The sequence below is a fragment of the Urocitellus parryii genome, chromosome 1, assembly GCF_045843805.1.
Source record: "Urocitellus parryii isolate mUroPar1 chromosome 1, mUroPar1.hap1, whole genome shotgun sequence".
NCBI classification, from domain to species: Eukaryota; Metazoa; Chordata; class Mammalia; order Rodentia; family Sciuridae; genus Urocitellus; species Urocitellus parryii.
The window spans coordinates 107873473-107900266 of NC_135531.1; the positions used below are offsets into that span (position 1 = coordinate 107873473).

Here is a 26794-nt window from a genome sequence, read left to right on the forward strand (position 1 = left end):
CCGTTGGGGTGTGCCCTTTCAGTGGGTATTGGCACCCTGTCCCCTTCCTGTCTCTGAATAGCCCTCCTCCACCATGCACTTCTGCCATGATGTACTGTGCTACCATGGCCCCAAAGCAATAGAACCAAGACACCATGGACTGACATCATGAGCTAAAACAATCCTTTTCTCTTATTAAGTTGATTTTGTAAGGTGTTTTGTCACAGTAATGGAAACAGACGTGTGTGTCTGTGTGTGATGAAAAGAATCAAAGGATTTTAATCATGCCATTATTTTTAATTTTTCCCCCATTAGATTTATCACCATTGGAAAATATAAGCTTTAGCCTTTGTATTGTTAAAAATATATCATCCTACTTGTTCTTACAGCTTTGTCATTCCTTGTCAAGAGGTAGAATCCATGTCTCTTTTCTTTGAGTGGGTCCTTGATAGAATGTGGGAGGCATGAGGCTACATTATTTCTGAGGCTAGGTGAGAAAATGCCACAATATTTTTCCAGTCTTCCTAGAACACACACCTGTAGGACCCTGAGCCTCCAGGAAGTGCTAGTCCACCAGACTGTGAGGAAAGATCAACAGGAAACACAAAGAGACCACCTGTGGAGACCCCAAGGCAGCATGAAGAGAGCTGCCTGGTGAGTCCCATGCTTCAGTCACTGTCCAACTCCACTCACACAGGACACTCTGAGCAAAGCCTTCCAGCCCAGCCACTTATGGACTCTGACCCATAGAAACCAGGAGAATTATTTTTACTGTTTTAAGTCACTAAACTTTGGGGGTAGCATGTTATACAGTATTCAATAACAGGAACAAACCTCTACATTCTGCCTTAATAAGGGCTCTTGTAGTGGATCTGTGGAGTACTGCCTAGGTTCTCCTTCCATCTTAAATGTTGAAAGCCATCCATGGACTATATGTGGACTACACCAGCATCGCAGCCAGTGAATAGGGGAATCTGGTGTCTGCCAACCTCCAGTGGAAATTTCCTCTGGCCAAGACTGCCCAGATACATGTGACCCTATGCATGCTTTGCCCCAGGTCCCCCACAACACCAGAGATGGGCTGACCTGCTGTAGCCCCGCAGCATCTCAGAGATGGTGTGACCTGCCTAGGAGAGCCTAATTCAATGACCTGCCAATGAACCTGCTGACTACAAGACATCAGGAAGCAAGCCTCACTCCTGAAACCTTATCCCTACCTTTTATGTACCCCTTAAATAAACCACAGGAGCCATCTTTTAATTGTCCAGCTCCAGCTCCTGTGTGGGCTGGATCTGTCAGATGCTTTGCTTCAAAACTATCTTTCTGACTCTGAGTCTTTTGTTCTTCACTAATTATTTCTGACTTATTTTCTCCAGCGGCTTACACCCTCCTCCGCAGGAAAGAGAACCCGCTAACGAGGCGCTGGCAGCCTCCTCATTCTTAAAGGAACTCATTCCCCAGGTGAGAAGAGTGCAGGCTGTTGAAAGGTCACAGCTGTGTCCCTTCCAGGAACTGTCCTCAGCTTAGAGGAGGTTTCTCGCCCAAGTAACACCCTTCCCCAAGGAGAGCCTAATTCAGTGACTGGTGGACACAGGCCTCTTTGGTCAAATTCAGACTGCACAGAAAGGCCCTCACTGATCTAGCCTTGGTCATTTCCAAGACAGTTTCCCAATAACCTGAACTAAGACCTGCCTCAATCAAATGCTAATTACCAATGGAAGAAATGGTAAAGTCAGGCCCAGAGATATTATTATATTTCTGTAACAATTAGCATTTGATGATGATGATGATAATAATGATAATAATAATAACAACTAAAGATATATTGATTCTTGCAATGACATGAACAAAGTGCACCTGATTATCACCTGTAGGCTGAGATGATTTCCCTGTCAGTCTTTTAAGTTGTTTTGAGACTTGCTGGATATGATCCAATTTGCCTGACCAAAACTTATTTTGGCCTTGGGCACATTTTGGTTATACAATGTTTAAGAAGAGAGTGTTAAAAATTTTGTTTTACAGATCTTTTATGAATCTGTGTCAATCATCAAGCACTTGAAACACAAGACCCCAGACTACTTCTAAATCTTGGTCTTGGGTATGTGGGCAGAATTCAAGTGAATATCTGTAAAGCCATTTCAAGAAGAAGGCTTTCATAATAAAGTTTTTGAAGTCAGAAGGTGCTTAGTTCTATTTCTTTTTCCTGGAAGTAACTGCTTCATCCCTCATTTTACTTACCAATCATTTCCCAGAAGTGATTCATTATTTCAGAAGGATGGCGAAAAGAAAGGCAGAGTTCAGAGATCATTGCTAGAGGCTGATAGTATGGGGGCAGCTTGGTGACTTAAACCACGGGACATTTTTCTTCTTCAATCCAGGTCCTGTCTTCTACTTCAGGCGTTTTATAATTGATTCATGAAGACGAGCTGCAAGCTCTCTCCCCCCACTTGTCTATTCTGTGTCTGCAGGCTCTTCCATAGCTTCACATGAGCACAGTTACCAGCCGGGACTACTGATTCCTCAGAATTTTCAAAGTCTTCTTGAGTCTATGACACCAACACTGCAGATGATCAGAAGTGAATGGGAACCAACATTCATTGCCCCCCGCAAGTCATGTGCTCACTGGAATATAGAATTGTTCCATCCTTCTTTACCAGCTTGAGAAGCAAAATAAGAACCAGTCTTTCCAATATGAATTTACTACAAGCCGTCAACCCACCTGTGAAGGGAAGTATTTCTTGTTCCCCAAAGAAGTCTAAAAACTCAGAGATACTTACTCAGAGGGGTCAGTTTTGATGATGGGCCCTTCCAAGAGAGGAAATAGAGCATCCTCCTGGGTCAGCCAGGCAGCTGGTGCTCTTCTGCTCTAGTAGGTGTTACAGCCATGGTGCCAGAATAGCCCTTCCTGTCTGCACAGCAGCTCTTCCATGCTCCCCTGATAGGCATATCCCATTGCCATGCAGGGGAGACCAGCAGCAGTGTGTCATTCAAATAGGATTGCTCTATCGCAAACATGTACATTATCACACGTTAATCAAAATAAATTTTAAATGTTTGAGATGGAAATGTTCATTACCCTGATTTGTCCATTACACACTGTATACATGTACCAACGGTCACACTATACCCTACAATTTTGTACAATTAAAATAATAATTTTAAAGATGAATGCATTTAAATATGCTTTATAAAAAGATTGTTCTCTGTCCTCTAGAGACATAACTGCCTAACCCATACACAAATTCAGTCTCCATCCCAAACCACTCATGATGCTCAGGAGGTTACGGCAGCTGTGTCCGATCATCTAGCTCCCGTTCTCTCAGAGTTGCATTCCCCTGCCCCAGCCCCATGTACAGTCATGGCTGATTTAGGGAACTCTCCTTGGAAAATGAGTCTCCAGCACTGCTCCTCTAGTGGCACAGGGATAGGCTAGAGAATTGGTGGTGCAGCTGACAGCCCAGCCAAGGGAAAGTCAGGTCCAGCACTGGCTCACTCTAGCCCTGGGGCCCACCTGTCTCACTTCTCAGGAGCACTCCTATTGTCTCATTCCAACACACAAAGTCTTGATTTCCCATAACAGGTCAACTAGAGTAGCAAAAGTCTTAAAATAATATTAATATGCAGAATTACTCTGATTTAGCCTCCACCAGGAAGGGGGGACTCTAGCTTCTCCCTTGGAAATATTGCGTAATAATTCTGGGAATTCTCAAAAAGGTTCTGCTCAGCTCCAGGAAACCCTTCTCTCAGTACTCACAGTATTCATAGTTATTAGAACTGTTCATGGTGGAACTGCCTCCTGTCATGGTCACCCCCAAAGCTTCCATTTGTAATCCACAGTCATCCCATCATTGACAAAATGGCATGGTGAACACCTACCAGGGTGCTGCCACGGTGGCTCCTAGAGCCCTACATGTGACAAGGCCATTGGAGGTTACCAACAATGCCACATTAAGCCAACAACTGCCCACACTGAAAAAGCAGTCTCTCATCGATGCACCTCCAGAGGCCTGCATGGCTAGCGCTTCCTGTCCAGGAGCTCTCCACCTTACCCCCATTTCACTTCAACCCCCTCCCTTGGATACAACCCAACAACCTTAGAGGCAATTACAGACCCACACTCGGCTTTCCCAGCGCTCTGTGAAATTTGTGCAGCATGATTCACTTTGTTTTTAGGGCCTCTTCTTGCCTAGCAGGTGCCTTAGTCATCCATGGAAACTGAGCCTGGCAGGCCCACCCACTGATCCTCTGGACATGCTGGTACATGCCTGAATCCTGGGGCAAGCACAGCTCAGCCTCCTGCCAATGACCTCTGCTCTCAGCATGAGGCCACGCTCACCTATGGATTAAGGGATGGCAGATGGCTGTAGGCTCTTTTCCTCTGGTGGAGGTGCTAAGGTTTCTTTAGCAGGATCAAATTGTGTTCTGAGGACTAGGGTTGTGGCCCAATGGCAGAGCACTTGCCTAGTATTTGTGAGGCACTGGGTTCATCCTCACCTCCACATAAACATAAATAAACAAAATAAAGGTATGGTATCCATCTACAATGAAAAAAAAAATCATGCATCGAAATTCAATGTGATGAGATAGAAAGCCACCAGGAAGTTTCCTGAAGGAGTCTTTAGGCTGCAACTCAATGGTAATATTTTTATCTATCTCCAGTTTCATCACCAGATAATCCTTGCCTATCCTCTAGGGCCTACATTTTCCTGCAAGAATGAATAACATTGTGTTTGGGTGTGAAGACAGAGGCCTTCCAAGAGAATAAGACATCTATTTCATAATGGCCTGCTTCATAGCCAAGGGATTTAGAGAACTGCAAGGTTCTTGACGGAAAATATTTAAACTTTCTAAAATCCATGGAAAGGAAACTGTCAGCTTTCTTCCTAAGGAGTCAATTAATTAAAGTTAAGTCCCCACAAACACTGCCAAATGCCAACTCCAGATTAAAGGACGTGAATGCGCATTTCTCTTTGACCCCTTGTCACCAGTTTTAGTACCTGGAAGATTTGTGGAAAGTAGTCTGTGTGCTGATTGAACAGAAATGGGTATTAACTAGCAAGCCTGGAAGATGAAGGGTTCAAGGACGATCTCGAGCATTTGAAGTTCACGACTTCTCTTTTCATCTTTGACTCCCCACAGCTCCACGTGTTCATCTTTTAGTTTCTCATCTTTTCCTTTTTATCTTTTACTTTTCACCCACACGTGTATTTCTCGAATGGCTTCAATACCTTCTTCCCGTAGGGGTGTGTCTGGGATGAGCAGCTACTTTGAAGCTTGTCTGGTGTGGGTTTGACTGAAGATACCTTCTCTTTCAACATGTTTAAGGAACACTCAGTGTGATTCTGTCTCAAAGCTCCCAGTTTAGGGTCAGGCACAGAGGAGCACAGAGCAGGTGCCAGTCAGAATCTGGGCTCACTCCCCTGCTTACCGGCTTCAGAGTCAGATGCCCACACTCAGGGTATTAAGTATGGTCCTTCAGCCCTAAGCTTCTCCCACAGTCGGGCTGGACAGGAGAGGTCATATAGTGGCACCCCCTTTCTCCACAGAAAAGTCTTAACTGGGCCTCTCCAGAAATCTTCACCATGGCTGGTTTGGGGATTGTCAGCAAAAGAGTCTCTGCAAAAGAGTTCAATGTAGATAAACTTCCTATTTTCATATTGCCCTGTTTTACTTGGCCATTGGCCAGGAAGATATCATCACTCCAGGTGCTGGACACCCCCTTTCTAGTTTTTCACAAACATATCAAGTATAGTAGTTTGTAGAAATGTGCAAACAAGGCCTCTGGCCTTGAGCTGGGCTTCACAGAGATGTCTACATTCCTAAGATAAGTTACCAATTGGGCTCCATGGTATCAGCTGGCAGGGGGAGGAAAGAAAGGGGAGAAGAAGCTCTCCCCTTCTCAGGTGTTGTCCTTGAAGGGTTAACTTGCCCAAAACAGTGACAGAAAAAGCTGCTTTTATGTGAACTTCTGCAGACTGTGAACTCGTGAGCCCCTCCCCTTATATTCTGGATATAAAGTTCTGAAACTCCCTGAACTGGGGTTCAGGGGATTGATTGAGTACAGCAAAAGCTGTGCCCTCTGAACCTGGCTGCAGCCAAATAAAACTGTTTCCTGCTCTCTCCGGTGCCTTGCCTCATCTGTCCCTACAACAGAGTCCTTCTCTGCTTTCTATCTTCCTAATTCCTCTGTTAAAAGGTGATCTCCAGTCTGAGTTTCATGTATTTCTACATTATTAGAAATTCGTTTATTAAACTATTTTGGCACATAAGTAAAAGAAATAGGGCACCGAGGAGGAAAGTTTAAAAAAAAAATGCCACACTCTCACACAGGGATTTTAAGAATTGAGAGAAAAAATACTGCTAGGTGAGCTGGGAAGAAGGAAACAAATGAATTGAATTTCCATGATGTACCTCAGCGATCTAATTAAGTAGGCATTAAACACCCACAATGAGTACATGGTATTTTTGGATTTTTAAACATGAGAAAAACTGAAGTTCAGAGAGGTTAATAATCTGTCTCAAGATGGAGTATAGAGTCAAGGTTCTAAGTCAAGACAACAGGATCGTTCTGTCATAGTACCTCCTGCAGCCTGACCCATCGTGTTCATCAAGTTTTCCCAGGGAAGCCTCAGCTGGTAGAGAACTCTGCCACCTTTTAGCCTGGGAGGGATGATGTCAGAGCTCCCTCTACAGAGGCTGGAACTAGGAAGGAATTGCTAAGAGTCTAATCGTATACATCTGAAAGCAAGAACCTTATACTAATTATTAAAGGAAATTATTATAACAACACTATTATTCATTGAGGCTTCTTCTGCACCAGACACTATGCTAAGCACTTTGCAGACACGGTCTCAGACAGAATGCAACATAAGCAGGAGCTGCCCCTTGTCACTGCATTCCACCTCTTCCTTAGAATCCCAAAGTCATATAGTCTCACTGTGCATTCAGGTCAGAGAAAGAGCTTATTAACCCACCTAGAAACCAATTTTACTGTGTTTTTCTTTATTAAACTCCTTCACCTTATCTCAGGGAGCTCTATGCTTTCTAATAATAAATTTTTTCTTGTCACCTTCAACCATGATTACAAATAATCCAGTAGAATATTACCATCTGGCCTGTTCAGGAGATTTACAAAACTCCAAACTCAAAATTAAAGCAAGCCTCTTTGTCCCACTCTTTTGCTGGCTTCCAAGGAAACACTCTGCCTTTGCTCTGCCAGCTCCAGGCTGATGAAATCACAGAGGCTAGCCTGACACAGGGTCAGACTGTTCCAGGGGCCCCTGGGTGCTCTTCTCACTTGGCTGAAGGGGCGACACTCTCCCCTCCCCCATAGCAAGTCCTGAGCAGAGAGGAGGAAGAGAAATAACCCCTCTAGGAAAAGAGCATGAACTCTTGAACGGTTTCATGGAGCTTCTGCGGTCTTCTTAGTAAGCCCTGGAGTTAGGGTCAGACATGATTGGCACCTTTTGTCTTATTCTCAGGCAGGGGGGCTCAGCGGAGATGGTAGAGAATCTTTTGAAGTCCTGTTACACCCACATTCTCACCGTTTTCCTCCATTCTCAAACCTTCTGAGTAAGTCTGCTTTTCCAGATTCAGAGCCCCTTGTGCCATGAAGTTCCTGAGAGACATATTGCACACCCCCAGTTCTCACGTGTCAGCATGGGGAGCAATTCTGCTTGGGGAGGGGAGATTAGGCCACGCCACGTAGATTTTCTCATTTGGGGGCCTGTGAACTCTTCTAGATTTGTTTTATAGTCATTCCATCCCCCACCCCTCACACCACCACCTCAACAATTTCTGTAATGTTGTTCCAGTGGGACTGAGAACCGGTTTGTAATCATTTTAAAGTTCTTTGGAAATGTCTGAAGAATCCAGAATCTCCATTAAACTTGCTTTAAGAAAAGTCCTCTGCCATTGTCCAGCCTTGTCTTACGTAGTCAAATATGAGGACATAAGGCTTTCGTTTCCTCTCCTCAAATGTAACACAAAGCCCATTTAATCTGGGAGAAATTTTCACCTAGGATTAGCATAGAAATAATATTTTCAATGAAATGTATTTTCCCGTATTGTCAACAATAGATCAGCCTTGAAATAATTAAATGATTATAGCATAAAGAATAATTATCAGCTTGTCGCCTGAATTCTCAGTATTCGATCCCAAGAAACTTAGCTATTATTTCTAAAGAAAAAACACTTTGCAAGTTGTCAGTTGCTCACTGAGATTTTATTGACTTTTTGTATATTTTCAGAGATTAATACAAGTCTTTGAGTCAATATGGTGCATATACACACATTGACATTTTTATTGTGCAAGCATAACAATATAATTAAATGCCAAGGTGTATGGCAGATAAGCTATAAAGCTAAAGTCCTGGGTATTCATGAGATTGTTCCCGAATCCTGTTTAAATCAATCAGCTGCCTCCCCTACTTCCATCTGGTAGATCTCAGAGCAATTGTGAAGATTCAGGAGGCCGCCATCAAGAAAAAGAAGCTGTTCACTAAACTATAAGCTCTTCAAAGGCAAGGTGGGATGCTACAGAAAATGTCTTTTTAAAAAGCCCTGTGATATGTACATTATGATTTTTGATACATGATGCTTATTTATGGAAAATTGTTCATATGTGTTCACTGCTCCTTCTGAAAACATTCTTAACGATGGTAGGACTTCAATGGAGGTGATGAGGAGGCCATAGATATTTTGGAGGGCCATGGTATTCTCCATACATTCAGATAACTTTGAGTTTATTATAATAAGGTCTGGTACATATATTTAACATATTAATGTTGATTATGCTATATTATTTATAATATTTAATTAATATTTATTTAATATCCAGTTAATCACTCCCCATTAGTTGATTCTTGTTTCTTAAATATTTTATCACAAGTTGCTGAAATACCTTTTTGCTGAGTTTCTCCTGCAGCCTTTATAGTCCTTCTTTCCAAGGCAGAATGGTAGTGTTATGTTTTGTGCTCAAGGGATACTTGAAAAAACTAAGAGTTCTTGAAAAAGGTCAGACAAAGCTCAGCAATAGAAGATGGACTAAGCTATCTAGCCAGGATTAAATGCACCTGCTGGAGGGACAGAGAGATGGGGAGAGGTGTAAGAGAGAACATAGCCACACATCCAGAAACCATAGGAGAGAGTTCTCTGTAAATGTCTGGACGTTCCACAAAAGACCCACAGACATTATTAACAGTGGAACCCATACACATTTCATTGTCATAACACAAGCACAGGGACCCAGGTACTGCACCTGATAAAATAAGTACTTTGGGACTGATATAATAACCACTAAGAGAATATGAGACCATAAAGTCATTTCCTCCTTCAGATACACTTAGAAGATTCTGAAATATTTTATATAAAACAACGACCATGTGAAGATGGTCCTGCTCTCATTCAGGGCTTTTTTGACATGTCAATCAGTGTGTTCCGACACTAGCTTCCACGAGGTAGAAGACATCAACAAAGGAGCTCAGTAATTTGGAAGAGAGTTTCCTTCAGGCACCCCTGCTAGGGTTTTGAGCCTATCAATTTACTAACAAGAATTAGTTTGCTACTTTCCAGAGACCATTTTTCCTTGAGTTAATCTGCAGGTAATCAGGATTAAGGAGTTTCAGCCTCTTAATAATGTGAGTCACCCCACCTGTCTGTGGACAGATACAAAATTTGAAAAACATATCCGCTCTCTTCTACCCTCCACAGCCAAGGAAAATTTCTCTAAGGGGAGCTGAACTGTTACAATCCAGCCTTTTTTCATGGATGGGGTTATGGGTAAAGAAGTTGAAAATACATAGAAACACTATTTATATGAGAAAAAGTTTGAGTTCTCTGGCAAGGGAAACTTCCAGAAGACATAGGGAGAAGAGGAAGCAAGCCTAAGAATCAGGAGCAATAAAGAGAAAGCCACTGGGTCCTGGAGACATAGCACCTAGGGGAGGATCTGGAGAATTGCCGAGCAGGTGGGCATTGAGGAGCTGATAGGTAAAAGAGTTTCAAGGCTGCTCAGTTGGATGTTCTGTGAAATAACTCCTCTTCCAATGACGTCATAAAGACTGATATTTTGTTCCAAGGATGTGGAACAAAAGCAGAAGTGTTCCCTTTTCCTATTTTTTGTCTTGGCCTGGACCATAAAGCAGGAGTATGATGGTACCAACGTATTTGAGTAGAATCTGAAAAGGTCACATAAGGAGGTAATGACCTTTGAGGTACCTCCCCCAGAGAATGAAAAGTCATTAGAAACATTACAAAATCTGGCAAGACGTTGGACTCCCACTTGACCTCCAGTGGTACCCTTCTTCTGCTCCTCTCCCCTCAGATGGGCTCCTGTCGGGCATCAGTGACCTCTGAGCTCTGCCATCTCTGCAGTCACCCCCACCTCCTCCCACAGACCTTGCCATATTGCTTCTAGAAAGAAATACCTCCCAAATGTAGAACTCTGAAATTGTTCATGATTCATTTTCTTCATACTGTGATAACTCCTGTACATGGTGGTGATAATAACAAGAAATGTGTTTGGTCTTTATCCCAATTCCTGGCAGAGAGCTCCTAAAACTTTTGGAATTTTTCAAGTGATAAGAGTGCCTTGTAATGCATCATGGGCCCCTTTGGTCACACCTGAGTTTATGAAGATGAGGCCACACTTAGGTGACTTATGTGACCCTTCCATAACCTGGAGATGATGATGGTCACCAGAAAGACCAAGTGATATCCAACCCAAGTGTTCAGCCCTAGCCAAAAACCTCCAGAAAGGTGGGGAAAACTGTTGGAAATTAAACTCTATGAAAATTCTTAAACAACAAGATTTAGTGATTCTAGGCTTTGTAGTACCCAGTGACTCAAGAGGCTGAGGCAGGAGGATCATAATTTTGAGACCAATCTGGGCAATGTAGTGACACTGTCTCAAAACTTTTTAAAAAATTAAAATGGCTAAGGATGTAGCTCAGTGGTGGAATGCCCTTGGGTTCAATTCCCAGTACTAAGAAAAAAAAAAAAAAAGAATTGATGAGCTTCCAAGTTGCTGAATATGTATGTGTTAGTATGAGGATAGTATACTCAGAAACCAGGGAAGCTCCAAGTTTCCCACCTTTACCCTATACCTCCTTTCCATCTGGTTTTGACTGGGTTGTATCCTAAATAATAAACTAGTAAACACAGTGTTTCCCCAAGTTCTGTGAGCTAATTCTTACAAATTAACAGTCATGGGAATCCTCAGTTTAGAGGTGGTTGATCAGAAGTACCTGAGCCTTGACTTGCAGTTGGCATCTAAAGTGAGTACAGCCTTGTGGAACTGAGTCCTTTATTTGTGGGATCCATGGGCTGTAGTATAAGAGTAGATTGGGAGGGGAGCTAAAATGTAGATAGAGCAGAAAGAGACAATTATATTTTGTTCAGTCTAGTGTCTCTTTCTGCTCTATTATAAAGGGAATCTACATTTTGGCTCCCCTCCCAATCTACTCTTATACTGCAGCCCACTGGATCCATGTCAGGCAACACATACTTTGACAGTGTTCAGAAAGCTACAATATTTCTTTGTGATCATCTGACTTAAGTCACACTCCTCCACCAGGATTCCAAGGTCTTCCATAAAAAAAACCCCACTTTTCCTCAGACCTCACCAATCTCAGCTGACACCTTCTGCCTAATCCAAGTCCAACATGGCCCGTGCTCCACCATAGAACCTGCCCTAGTCCTACTCATTCAGGCCACATAGGCCCTTGCTATCTGAATCCCACACCCATTTTTCTCCTGGCTCCCCATATCCACAAGCCCTGTGAGGTCCTACTCAGATGTCTCCTTGCACCCTCTCCTATTGGCAAGGCTCACAGGCTGCCAAGTTGCACAGCAGGCCTACTGGTCCCTGCCGAAATGTGGCAGTAGAAGGGTGGAGCCGTGGAGTGGGTGACCCAGGGGGTTGGAGTGCAGGTAGCAAGCATGGGCCTGAGGTCTGGCAGGCTTGAGGTGGGTGGGTCATTGCCACAGGTGAGCCAAGGTGCACCACCAACCTGTCATTCCACCACAGCTCGGCTGGCCTAGTGCAAACACTGCTTCACATAGTGTGGCAGCTCCAGACCCCACACTGAGCATGCACAGTTCACTAATCTCAACCTCTGGCTTCCCGAGAATCAGGGAGAATGTGGAAGTAGAGCAAACTTGAATGGGATTCAGAGCTAACCAACAACATCAGTACTTTTCCAAACCCCTATTAACATAATTTTGGACCAATAACATTAGTACTTTTCCAAACTCTAATTAGCAGAAGTTTGGACAAATAGCATTGACCCAAGTGCTCTATAAATCCTTAGATTAACACACATAGACAGCAACCCTTGTTGGGTCCTCTCCAGATGTGCCATTTCTATGCACACTTGAATAAATCGTACTCTTACATTCATTCATCTTGGTCTCTGGATTTCACCCTTCAAATTCACAGAACAAGGACCCAGAAAGAAGAAATTGATGGTGAGCTGCTGGGGTCTGCTGCAACACTGGAGGGCATAGCCCCCATTAAGAGCTGCAATACTCCTCACAACCTTATGCAGACTCCACCAGCCAGCAGAAGTGGAGAAACTCCAGTCTCACCTGCTAGCCAAAGCCAAGAATCAAAACTTCGTTTATCAGCCATGGTCCCTGCCATGCCCATAGCATCAGATTTCACATTTCTTTATTTTATTACTTATTCAGTCTTCAGTGGTTTTTCTGTGCTCTAATCCCCTTCTTAGTTGTGACACGCAATTCAGCCCTTTTGTATATCAATATACTATGATGCAGGTTGAGCATCCTTATTCAAAATGCTTGGGACCAGAAGTGTCTCTGATTTTTTTTTCAGATTTTAGAATACTCGCATATGCATAATGAGATAACTTGAGGATGTGATCCAAGTCTAAATATGACATTCATTTATGTTTCATATATACATCTTTTCCATAGCCTGAAGTTTCAAATTATGGACTTTTTAATAATTTGGAGCATGAAAAAAAATTTCATAGGAACCTCTTGTGGAATCATGCCAGTGTTCTAAAAGTTTGAGTTTGGTGAATTTTGGATTTGGGATGTTCAGATTAGGAATGTACAACCAACACTCTTTTGATGCTGCCATTGCAATAAGTGAAGTAATATGGCAGGCTCTCCTGGGAGTGAGTCTGACACAGAGAATCTCACCTGGCTCAAATAATCAGTCCATCTGGCCCCCAAAGATCCATCTGCTTCAGATTCTTATTTTAATTGTCTTGGAAGGGCTGTAACTAAGATTGTAAAATGATGATGAGAAAAGATAACTTAAGAAGCAATGATTTCACATTATGGGCTGTGGAATAAATTACATTACTGAACATTTAAATGATGTATTTAAATTATACAATAAAATGCATGGGAAATTTTTCTCTGGGACATTTATAGACGTCATACACATCCACAAAGAATGTTCAGTGGTCATATAAATTCAGTAAGTACTGGATTAAATAAACAGATTTCCCTCTAGCATTGCTCAGAATCCCCAACATGTGTGCTTGGAATGCCCCTGAGTGGGTTAGTGTACACACTACTTTGCCAACTAAACTGACTACAGGGCTTTTTGTGGTACAATTTCTGTCCCAAGGAAATCTTTTTGTCCAACACTGGTGTGGTTTGGGTGTTACCTTCCAGCACCCTCCTCATAGGGATCTTGCTTCAACACTAACTAATGGGCAACTCCAAGAAATGTTTGTTTTCTGATCTTGGGTTCTTGTTGTGTATAGGCTTTCTGCTCTTTTATTGCATGTATCACATTTCTCCATCTTCAATATTGAGCCACATCACAACTATGGGTGGTTCTTAGCCTTTTTCTGTATTTTCTCAGTTTGAACTTTAGTTCAGAGAGGCAGACTCAATACTGATTAATACCATGGATTCTGAAATCCCATAGCCCAGCTTTCAATTACAGATTTACAACTTACCAGCTGTGTAAAGTGGAGAAATTTTGTAAACTCTCAGTGCTTCAGTTATAAAGTAGAAATAATTAGAGAACATACCTCATAAGAGTTTTAAAGAGGCTGATACATATAAATTACTGTATTAATCTGTTTTCTGTTGCTAATAACACAATGCCACAGACTGGGTACATTATGAAGAGAAGAGGTTTATTTTTGCTCATGGTTCTGGAGTTGTGAGGCCTAGGGGCCTCATTTGCAGATGAATTTCTTACTGGCAGAGTCTCAAAGTGGCCCAGGGCATCAAGGGGCAAAATATAGGGAATGGGCATATGAACATATCTGTGCATGTTCTCTTCCTCTTCTTATAAAGACCATGATTCAATCTTGGGGGTTCCACTCACTCACTTTATCTAATTCTGACCACTTCCCAAGGGGCCCCATCTCTGAACACTGAAGTTAGACTAACTTTCTACCCTTTTAATATCTCACAATGGGGATCAAATTTCAGTACATGGACCCTTGGGGGGCACCCAAACCATAGTCAAACCCAAAAAGGGTTTATACAGAATCTGGCCTCTAGTGTGTGGTGTTAGTATGAATTTACATCATAATCCTCCATTCTATTTCTGTCTACAGCGATACCTGTAACTATTACCTATTTTTGAAGACTCATATAAATCCCAAAATATGAAGAAGTCCAACTCTTAAGTTTTAAGAACTGCTTGCTTTAATTGCTTGAGAAAAGAATCTTTCTGGGCTTTGTTAGAAAAAGAGGAAGAATGAATTAACTAGTTTTGTTGAGAACTGCTTCTGGGATGAGTGTTACCTTACAGAGTTATTCCCTTTTAATCTACTACAGAGGTCAGCAAACACTTTCTGTTAAGGGCCAGACAGTAAATACTTTAAACCTCAAATGACATAAGGTTTCTGTGTTAGCTACTCAACTCTGTCATTATAGTACAAAATTAGCCATAAGCAGTATGGAAAGAAACGGGCATGACTGTGTGCCAATAAAACTTTATTGTCATAAACAGGATGTTGGCTGAATTTCTCCTGCAGGCCTGGGTTTACAGATGTCTGCTGTACTATTACCAGCTCTGAATTTCCCAACCATGTGATCAGAATACCAACTCCAATGTGACCCTGTCTTTTCAATGTGAAGAAGCCAATTCCTCTGGGATCCAATAGAGACCAAAGACCTGTCCAAGGAAAAAGCCAACAAACTTTAGAAGGCAGCAGTGGAGACCATGGTGCATCCAACTTCTCTGAAGCCTGCCCTACCCCAAGTTTTTATGGTTATGGAAGCCGGTGAATTCCCATGGTTGCTCAAGCCAGGTAGCGTTGGGGTATCCTATCACATGCAAACCAAAGACTTCTATTGATATGACATGATTATAGCTATATTAAATACATCAGTGAATACTTTATGGTGGAAGCTCTTGGCATTCAATTTGTATTTTATATCTAGTTAAAACTTTTGCTGACTTATTCAGAAAAGGAAATTTAACAACCAAAGCCCATTCCAAAATGAATTCAGGGCCATTCATCTAAAAATTTCCAGGACACTTTAGACATTTCTAAATGGTCTGAGGACATTATCTTTTAAGTATCTATTATTCCTAGTTTACTTATAAAGCTCTCTTGTATTTTGGTTATATTGCTTGTGGTGGTTCTGTTATTTTACGTAATAAAAACAAGCGAGTTCATCCATCAATCTATAACCCTTCAAATGTCTGACTCTGGCTGAGAAGGCATCTAAGTAAAAACAGGAGAGGCACTTGTACTGCCTTCATAAATCAACTTCTTCTTGTAAGATTTCTTTAATATTTCAGGATCAGTCTTACATGGAAAACTCCAAGATGTGGTAGCCACGGTTGTATCTCCTGTTTAGAACAAATAGGGTACTATGGGGTGCTTAGGTAAAGCATTCAGAAATGCCTTTTAAGTCCACTAAAGAATTTAATCTTGAATACTGGAGATGATGAAGGCCTTGCTCATAGTATTAACTCAGGACAAGGTCATTGCCTGTGAGAGCTCTGAACACACAACAGAAATGCCTCACACAGCAGACACAGTCCCTCACTCACATTCTCACATACACACACCCTGACACACTGTGCTCACATCTGATATGCTAATCACCACAGGGGAAACTTGTGGTAAAACAGTCCTAGGATGTGAATTTCTACACCCATCAAGCTTCAGATCCCATGTAGACTCTAGCAATGGGATTTGGTTCATGTTATGAATTAGTTTTCTACTGCTGCTCTACCAATGTGGGGCCTAAAACAACATGAATGAATGTATTACATTACAGTTCTATAAAGAACAAATCTGACACAAGTCTCCCTGGGATGAAGCCAAGGTGTCAGCAGGGTTATACTTCTCCTGGAGCCTCTAGGGGAGAATCTGTTCTGTCATCTTTTCCAGTTTCTAGTGCATGCCCACAGTCTGGTTCACAACTCACCCCCATCTCTGAAGCTGGCAATAGCAGATTGAATCATTCTCACATGGAATGACTTCAACTTATGTTCTGCCTCCCTCTTTCATTTTTCAGGTCCCCTGTGATTATACGGGGCCCACTGAGATAATTCAGGGTAATCTCCCCCTCTCAAGGTCAGAGGCTTGGCAACCTGAATTCCTTCTGCAATTTTAATTCCCCTTTTCTATAGAGAGTCACAGATTCCAGGGATGAAGCCATAGACATCTTCGAGGGCCAATTTTCTGCTTTATACATGGAAACAGAAAAGAAAAAAAAGATAACTAAATAAAATATATTGAATGACGTGAAGAGCACTCCTTTCTGTGATTCTCAGACTGGGCCCAACCTGAGTTACTCCATTGTATAGAGTAGTAGTTTGCCACTAGTTATTCCATGTTGAGGAAAAGTGCTGAGGTAGAATGACTCTATACCTTCTTTGTACAAGTAAATAATTACCATTTGACTAACACAACCATAAGGTACAAACTTATAAATTATTTATTACACTGAAACAACCAACTGTGAGCTTATCAATTTAATCAAAATCAGGTGGATGCAACAGTGATCAACCCCCTATCAGAAAAACCAAGCTCATGAGCTCATTGAACACACCAGGCCACCAAATGTATCAATCCCCTCACCAGAGACCCATAAAAGGAAGAGCACCCCAAGAGTAGACAGAGCAGTACAGTGACCACAACACCTGGTCACTTGTCATGAACCTGGTCCAGGAAAATTGCCACAGTGATGAACCTCCATTTCTGTCCCCAGGCTTAAGCTCAGCACAGTTTCTCCTGCCCATAATGACAATACCTGGCTCACTCCAAGCTGACACCCTGAAATTGATTGATGTCCATCCAGACCATGGCCCAGAATAAGTCTGGTGTTTTGACAGCTCTGCGCCCTGAGCAAGTTCTTCAGCTGGTTTAGCTGGTTCCTGGTTAGTAGTAATCTTATCTGACCATCTGCCTTGACTCTTGCATTTGTATCTGCTCTGTCTTTGCTCTTAGTTCAGCCTCCTGAACAGGTCGGGCTGCCTTGACCCTTTCATAGCCTTTCTGTAATACACACACATTTTCATCTCCACTGATGTCTTTCTCTGTCTCAGGATTAGTCCTCATGCCTCCTTAGTTTCCTCCAATCTGTGACCATTTCTTATTCTTTTCTTCTTTCTTGACCTTGATTCTTTTGAAGAATAGGGCATTTGTAAAATACTCCTGAATGTGGATTTGCCTGATGTATTCTCACAACTTCACTGGGGTAATTAATGGGTGGAGGAATGTCCTCCTCACCTTATATCACAGGGTATGAGGCATTGGTGTGGCTTACTACTGTGACTAGGGTCGCATGGTTAAAATGGTGTCTGCTGGTTTTCTCTAGAGTTACCATTTTTGCCCTTGGATACTCTCTTCATTGAAGAGAGTCATAAATCCAGGCCAGATTCAAGGGAAGTATTAAGTTCCATACTTTGGTACCAGGAATATCATTGGATTTGTGGACATGAGTTAAAACCACAACAGTGATCAACAAGAATTTTGGAGGAAGTATCTTGATACAATGAAAATATCCCCATTTTCCTTGAATCGATGCTCACTAATGGTAGCACACCTCCGTGGACCCTGACAACAGTCAGTGGTGTTCTCATGGCAACTTTCTATTTCCTTCATTGCACCTCTGTTTAAAATACTTGGAATTATTCTGAAAGGAAGATTTTTCCCTTTGTTTTTCTTCAACAGATTTTATAGTTTCAGATCTTACATTTAATTCTTCATGAGTTGATAACTGTGATGTAAGATCAGGGTCTAGTTCATTCCCTTGCATGTGGCTATCCAGTTTCCTAACCTTGTTTGCTAAAGAGGCCATCCTTACCCCGTTGGGTATTCCTGGCACCCTTGTTCAGGATCAGTTGACTATAGGTGCATGTATCTATTTTGGTGCTCTCTCTTCTGTTGGTTTATATGACTATTTTTATGACAGTATCATACTCTTTTGATAACTGTAGTTTTATAATATATTTTGAAACAAGGAAATGGGATGCTTCCAGTTTGTTCTTTCTCAGGTTTGCTAATACATTATAGAAATGCTTTTCAATTTCTATACAAAAGGCCATTGGGATTTTGCTAAAGATCATGTTGAATCTGTAGATCCCTGTGGGTAGTATTTTAACAATATCAAGTATCCCAATTCATGACATAAAATGTCCTTCTATTTGCTTATGTCTTCGTTAATTCCTTTATCAATGTTTTATGGGTGTGTAGTTTTCAGTATATAAGTTTTACACATCCTCAGTTTATTCTAAGTTGTTTTATTCTTTGGGGTACTATTGTAGATGAGAATGTTTTCCTAATTTGATTTTCATATAGTTCATTGTTAGTGTATAGAAATGCAACTAAATTTTGTATGTTGATTTTTATATCCTGAAATTTAACTAAACTCATTCATTCTAAAAATTATTTTATGGAGTATTTAGGATTTGATATTTATGTCAGATTTGTTTCTTTCTAACTTGGATGCCATTCATTTCTTTTCCTTGCTTAATTGTTCTGACTAGGACTTCTAGTACTATTTTGAGTATAAAGAGATGATAGTGGACAACCTTTCCTTGTTCTTGAGCTTAGGGAAAAGTTTTGTTCTTTACCATTGTGGATGATGTTGGCTATGGGTTTTTCATATACGGCTTTCATTATATTGGGGTACTTTCTATTAATAATATGTTGAGAGTTTTTGTCATGAAAAGGTGTTGAATTTTGTCAAGTGCTTTTTCTACATTTATTGAGAGGACTATGTGATTTTTATCTTTTATTTTGTTCATGTGGTATATCACATTAATTCATTTTTGTATGTTGAATGAGCTTTTCATCACAGGATAAATCTCACTTGGTCATGATATGTGATAAATTTCATCATGCATTGTTGGAATTTTACATGGTATTTGGATAAGTTTGTTTGTTTGTTTATTGTGGTACTGTATATTGAACCCAGGGATACTCCACTACTAGTATTATTTTGAGACAGTCACTACATCTTACCTCAAACTTGTAATCCTCCTGCCTCAGGCTCCAAAATTTCTGGGATAACAGGCATGCAACCCTGTGTCTGACCAAGGTTTTTTGTAATCTACACTTTTTAGCAATAATGGTCTATAGTTTTGGGGATCCCCCTCCCATATAATTTATCTGGCTTTGGTATCAGGTCTCACAAAATGAGTTTGGAACTGTTCCCTCCTCCTCAATTTTGTAGAAGAATTTGAGAAAGATCACTATCATTTCTTCATTAAGTGCTTAATAAAATTTACCAGTGAGGACATCAGATCCTGGAATCTTCTTTGATAGATTTTTGATTCAATCTCTTTAGTTTTTATTGGGTGTTCAGATTTTCTGTTTCTCCATGATCCAGAGTTGGTAGCTTGCAAGTTTCTACAAATTTATCCATTTTTTCCAGGTGACCCAACTGACTAGCATGTAATTGTTTAGTCTAGCTAAATGTTAAAAACAAAACAACCACCAAAAAACCCCAACTCTTAGTTTCATTGATGTTTGCTGATACTTTTCTAGTTTCCATTTCCTTTTAAAATTTTAAAATTTCTTTTAATTAGTTATACTTGACAGAATGCATTTATGCACTTTGATACAATCATACATAGATGGGATATAATTTCTCATTTTTCTGAGTGTTCATATTGTAGAATTACATTGGTCATGTGGTCACATATATCCATAAAGTGATAATGCCTGTTTCATTCTACTATCTTTCCTATCCCCACATCTCCTCCTTTCCCCTCCCTTCACTTTCCTCAACCTAATGTAAGGTAATTCTATTCTTCTCTAGCCCCTTCCCCGCTCTGTTGTGAATTAGCATCTGCATATTAGAGAAAGCTTTCGGCCTTTGGTTTTGGGGATTGGCTTATTTCACTTAGTGTGATATTCTCCAACTCCATCCATTTACTGGCAAATGCCATACTATTCTTCTTTAAAGCTGAGTAATATCCATTGTGTATATATGCCACATTTTCTTTATCCATTCATCTATTGAAGGACACCTAGGTTGGTTCCATAATTTAACTATTGTGAATCGAGCTGCTATAAACATATCACTGTAATATGCTGACTTTAAGTCCTTTGGGTATAAACTGAGGAGTGGGATAGCTGGGTCAGAGCTTATTTTGTTCTTCTTCTATAGTTCCTCCATGTATAACATGTTGTTTATTTGAGAACTTTCTTTATTTTTCATGCAGGCATTTTCACTGCAAACTTCCCTCTATGAACTGCTTTTGCTGAACTCCATAATTTCTGATATCTTATGTTGCCATTTTCGTTTGTGTCAAGATATTTTTAAATTTCCCATTTGAGCCTGGCAGAGTGGTGCACAACTGTAATTCCAGTGGCTCAGGAGGCTGAGGAAGAAAGATCTCAAAATCAAAGCCAGCCTCAGCAAAAAACAAGGTGCTAAGCAGCTCAGTAAGACCCTGTCTCTAAATAAAATACAAAATAAGGCTGGGGATGTGGCTCAGTGGTTGAGTGCCCCTGAGTTCAATCTCCAGTACCCCTCCCCCCAAAAAAATTTCCTTTTGATTTCTTCTTGGCCCTCTTGGTTGTTTGGGAGCACGTTTAATTTCCAAGTATTTGTGAATTTTCCAGTATTATTGTGATTGATTTCTAGTTTTATATCATTGTAACAGAAAATGTGCTTGATAAGATTTCAATCTTAAATTTATTGAGATTATTTTGTGGGCTGGTGCATAATTCATCCCGGAAAATGTCTGTGTGCAGTTGAGAAGCCTGCGCATTCTGCTGCAGTTGGGTGGAAAGTCCTGGGTGCAGCTGTTCTGTCCACTTGGTCTAGGGTATAGTTCAAGTGTAATGTCTCCTCATTGATTTTCTGTCTGGATGATCCATCCATTGTTGAAAGCTGGATCTTCAAGTCCCCTGCTATTATTGTATTATTGTCTATTTCTCCTTTCATTTCTTTTAATATTTGCTTTACATATATAGATGGTATGATGCTGGATGCATACACATTTATAATTATCATACCCTCTTAATGAATTGACTCTTGCATCACTATGTAATGACCTTGTTAGTTTCTTGTTGCAGTTTTTGACTTAGAGTCTATTTTGCCTGATATAAGTAAAACAATCCTGCTCTCTTTTGTTTTATGTTTGCCTAGACCATCTTTTCCCATCCCTTTACATTCAGTCTGCCCTTAAAATTAAATTGAGTATCTTGTAGTTTGTGTTTAGTTGGTTGGTTGGTGCTTTCTCTTTTATTCAGCTAGTCTTTTTTTATTAGAGAATTTATTCCATTTACAATTAAAGTAATTATTGATAGGTAAGGACTACCTATTTCCATGTTGTTAATTTTGAACTGGATATTTTTTCTGTCCTTTCTCTCTTGCAGACAGCAAATCATCAAATCTTCTGTGATTTAATGATTTTACTATAGTGGTTGTTTTGTTTGCTCTTTCATTATCTTTTGTGTATCTAGTATAGGTTCTTCCTTTGGGGTTGTCATAGGCTTACATAAACACCTTGTAGTTATAATGATCTATTTTAAATTAATGACAACTTCACTTTGATGTTTCACTTTGAAAGAGCATGACCCAACTATGTGCCCCGGAAGAACCACTTACTTCAGTTTTAAGAACAAACAGACTGAAGTAAAGTGATAGCATACAAAAGCTCTATCTACTCTTTGACCCCTCCACATATTTTGTGTTTCCCATGTCACAATTTACACCTTTATTTATTTTTAAGTTGTCATTGTGTTAATCAGATTTCCATTGCTATGATAAAATATCTGAGAAAACAACTTAAATGAGGAAGAATTAATTTTGTCTCGTGACTTCAGAGGTTTTAATCACTTGCTGTCAGTGTAGATAGGTAATTAGGTGGGTTCAAGAAAATGAAGGCCAGTTTGGGTCCAGGAAGTTGGAGACTGCTGGGGAATTAAAATGTTAATGCCGCCAGAGCCCTTCCTCCACCCTTATCAAGTTAACCTGTCCCTGCTCCAACCTGTTGCTAAGCTAACTTGTTCCAGGAATTGTCCCTCCCTACAAGGAGTAGTAAAAGTTGTTAATGCTTCCTTCCTGGATCACCCCATTTGGTCCTTCCCCTTGCCCATCTGCTTCTCACCTTTTGGCCATCCCACCTGCATTTGTTCTATTTTGTCTGCTTCCCCAAAGAGTGCCAAGCACAAAGCAGGTACTAGATAAGCTTTGGTTAAACAAACAAAGAATTGTTTTAGAATATTCAATATAATGGGGGTTAGCGGGTAGCAAAAGTAGGATCATGACATATATATCAAACCCTAAAGCACTAAAAATTATATATACTGTAAGCTTTTCACCCTATGTAATTCAGTTTCCTTCAGCTTTCAGTGACATTCTTGACATTAAGAACAAATTTAACACATATGCAAGTTTTATACCAGATCCAAATGTTAAATATGTGACTTCTATATGAAAAGAAAAAGTAGACAAAGTAGAGAATATGGAGGAGGAGAACTCAAGAGGCAATGAGATGGAAAGGAAAGAATTTTTCTCCTATTTTAACTCCCAATAAAAGGGAACAAATACTTATGAAAAAGTATGTTATCAGCTGGGCATGGTGGTGCACACCTATAATCCCAGGGGCTCGGGGGGGCTGAGGCAGGAGGAACTCAAGTTTACAGCTAGCCTCTGCACCTTAGCAAGGTCCTAAGCAACTTATCGAGACTCTATCTCAAAATAAAATATAAAAAGGGTTAGGATGGCTGAGTGATGTGATGTACACCTATAATCCCAGTGGCTCAAGGAGGCTGAGGTAGGAAGATAGTGAGTTCTAAACCAGTTCTAGGGGCTGGGGATGTGGCTCAAGCGGTAGCGCGCTCGCCTGGCATGCGTGCGGCCCAGGTTCGATCCTCAGCACCACATACCAACAAAGATGTTGTGTCTGCCAAGAACTAAAAAATAAATATTAAAAAAAAAAATTCTCTCTCTCTCTCTCTCTCTCTCTCTCTCTCCTCTCTCACTCTCTCTTTAAAAAAGAAAAATAAATAAATAAATAAATAAACCAGTTCTAAACCATTGGAGAGGGGCTTAGCAACTCAGTGAGACCCTGTCTTTAAATAAAATATAAAATAGGGGTAGGAATGTGGCTCAGTGGTGAGTGCCCCAGAGCTCAATCCCCAGTACCAAAAGAAAAAAAGGGCGTGGGGGCTAGGGATATGGCTCAGTGATGAAGTGCGAATAGGTTCAATTCCCTGTACTAAAAAAAAAAAAAAAATCAGTGAGAAAAAAAAACTATTTATAATGCTAATCACATCCCTTCAACAAAGTAAATGTGTTAAAAGAACAAATAAATGAGGGGTTGGGAGTATAGCTCAGTGATAGAGCATGTGGTTAGCATGAACAAGGCCCTAGATTTGATTTCCAGCACTAAGATATGTAAATAATTAAATAGACAAGATTTAATTTTATTCTAATATGACTTTAAAAGCTTAGAAAAAGATTCTTTCTTCTAATTTTCAGTTCAGTAAATATTATCACTTATAGAACAAATATGTGAGTTTTACAGAACCTACAAAATTAAACATGAAAAAACTTGGACCATCTGAGTTTCTGAACAGTATTTTTGTAGATATTCACTATTCAGGAAACTAGAATGGTGCTGTAACCTACTGTAATGCTCAAAGATCCAATAATATTTCTGCATGCTTTGCTGATCAGTGTGTGAATTCAGCAATTTTTTCAAGAAACACTAGCACTAATTGATTTCTGAAGATTTCAATATCAAGGGGTAAGAATAGCTTCTCTAACTTCAGGTGGACACTTTAAGTCATTGCCCCAGGTTCATTGTTAAACTGAATCTCTTTGAATAAATTATAAAACCATTTATTAAACTATGACTACCTAATATTGACCTGAATATTTCCATGTAAATACTGAAATATAGGGGAGGAAGTGAGAAGTTCAAAACTTAGGACAAAATGAAATAAAATATAAAAAGGGCTGAGGATGTAGCTCAGTGGTTGAGTGCATCACGCTTTGCATATACGAAGCACTGAATTCAATTTCCACCACCACAAACAAAAACAAACTCGTTGAAAGTATTGTGTTTAACTGAATCCTAGACTGGTTTTCTTCAAATATGCCCCACCTACATAAAGGAAATTAACAAACAAACAAAAACAAAAAAAAGACAACCTCTAAAAGTTTGCATATTAAACATATATAGATACTCCTAACATGACTTACTTTTGCTTCCCACTCCATTCCAGCTACTGAGATTCCTAAAAGAATCACTACTGTAATGGCTCCAATAATTCGGATATCATTGATTTCATCTATCATAAGTATAGAATGTTCCTAGAAAAGAGAATTATAAATACAATGAGCAACAATGCCTTACATGTAGATGTTGAATAAATGCTTATTAAATGAACTGATGGGAAATCTAAGGAAAGGAATGAATTAATATTGAGATGTCATTCAAGTATCTGATGATCTAACATCAAATGTATGATTAAATTAATACTTGAATATCTGATAGATTCAATAACCAAAAAAAACAAAAAAATGACTTTAGTCTGCTAATTAGATTTTTTTAAATGACAGAGCAGAGATATATTTCATATAAACCTGGCTAGAGAACTCATGTTTTTGATGGTCTTTTATGATGTGTGAGGAAGACATGAACAATCTCCTTCATGCAGTTGTCAAAACCACATATTATTTCCATTCTACAAACAAAAATTACTTGAATTTAAGATTCATATTATAAAAGTTCCCCTGTAGATCAAAACTAAAAGCTATGATACCTCAATCAACCTAAGTAAGTAGCTATGTATAAATTACCACTGCTCAAATAAATTTATAAAAGGCTCAAAAACCTAAAATATCTATTTATTTTGATAACTTAGAATGACTGCATGATTGAAAAATTATAAAAGATTACAATTTTCCTATGCAGTTGCTTCTTTTAAAAAAAAGCCTTCTTATTAAAGCTTTTTAAAAAACTCCTTCATAAAAGCAACAAGGGAAAAATCTTCTTTGAACTCCAATTAGATGAGCTTAATAAAAAAATTAAGGAGAAAAATATCCCAGGATCCAAAGACATTTTTGCCAACCAAAGGCATAGTAAGTGTCAAAAAAAAGGAACAAATTCAACTTTTTTAAAGGACCCCATTTGATTTAATAAAATTATATCTAAACTTTTAGCTATATATTATTTTTGAATTTTAGTTTTATATCATTTGACATTTCCTATAGCATTTGGATAATCACACCTGATGATTACCTATAGAAGAAAAAAATGATGAGAGTGCAAATATATATCTATTGGATCTGTTTTTAAATTGAGATTCACTGGATCATAAGTACAACAGAACACCAAAGTTGTAGCTCAATATATTTTTTGGGCTGGGGATGTGGCTCAAGCGGTAGCGCGCTTGCCTGGCATGCGTGCGGCCCAGGTTCAATCCTCAGCACCACATACAAAAAAAGATGTTGTGTCTGCTGAAAACTAAAAAATAAATATTAAAATTCTCCCTCTCTCTCTCTCATATATATTTTTTATATTAAATCAAGTATTTTAAGTATTTGTTTCAATTTTGGCTGGATCTAACTTTCCACAAAACAGAAACATTTTAAAACTCTAAATATTCTGATGAGTTCACAAGCTTAATCTTAAACTGAGCAGAAAATAAGAACAAATACTAAAATAAAAATTAAAACTAAAACTAAACTAAAAGAATATGGACTTCAGTGACTATATCACTTGCTTACTTTATACATCTTCCTTTTCTTCATTTTGTTGGCCTACATAGGCAGAGGTCAAAGCAACATAGCGTCAGTCTTTTTCAGAGTTTATGCTTCCTAATTTGCCATAATCTACTATAGAAGAATGCCTACAACCTAACATGAACAACTTTCAGTTAATATGAAGGAATCTTACTCATTCTCACTTCTTTAATGGCACATATCTCCATAACTTTTCAAACAAATTCTCTTCTGAATCCAAGAGCAGTACTATTAAATGTCTTCTGAATAGTTCTTTCTGAATAGTTTGATACCAGCTCTATTTGGTTCTTCAAATTAGCACATCCAGAATTAGGCTGTTCTATATTCTCTGTCTCACAGTGAATGGCATTACCTTCCAACTAAATCCAATAGTCATAAATCTGTGTATAAACTTGAAATCCTCATTTATCTTTCTTTAATTTCCCACATTACATTAATCATGAAGTCCTCATTCAACTTTATTAAAATATCTGAAGATCATCTCCATCTCTCCAACTCCACTGGTCATTATTGTAATAAAAGCCACCATCTCCACTTCCAGGATAGTTACAATAAACTTTGAAATGGTCTCCATCCCAACTTGTGATCCTTCAAATCCATTTTCCAGACTATGGTCAGATATTTCTCTAGGCCCCAATTC

The 26794-nt window shown here is 39.6% G+C and overlaps 1 protein-coding gene across 12 annotated transcripts in view; it reads right to left on the reverse strand.

The window, feature by feature from the left end:
• The window catches only part of LOC144255993 (solute carrier family 12 member 2-like), a 110736-nt gene that overhangs the window by 46305 nt on the left and 37637 nt on the right, over nucleotides 1-26794 (reverse strand). For 9 of the 12 annotated variants that reach the window (XR_013344028.1, XM_077801169.1, XM_077801172.1 and 6 more), the window contains exon 6: nucleotides 24610-24720. Coding sequence is in view for 10 of the 12 variants with exons in the window: in XM_077801169.1 (XP_077657295.1) it covers nucleotides 24610-24720 (111 nt within the window). In the remaining 2 variants the exon portion in view is untranslated. The other 3 variants (XR_013344031.1, XM_077801179.1, XM_077801177.1) reach the window with 3 other exon arrangements.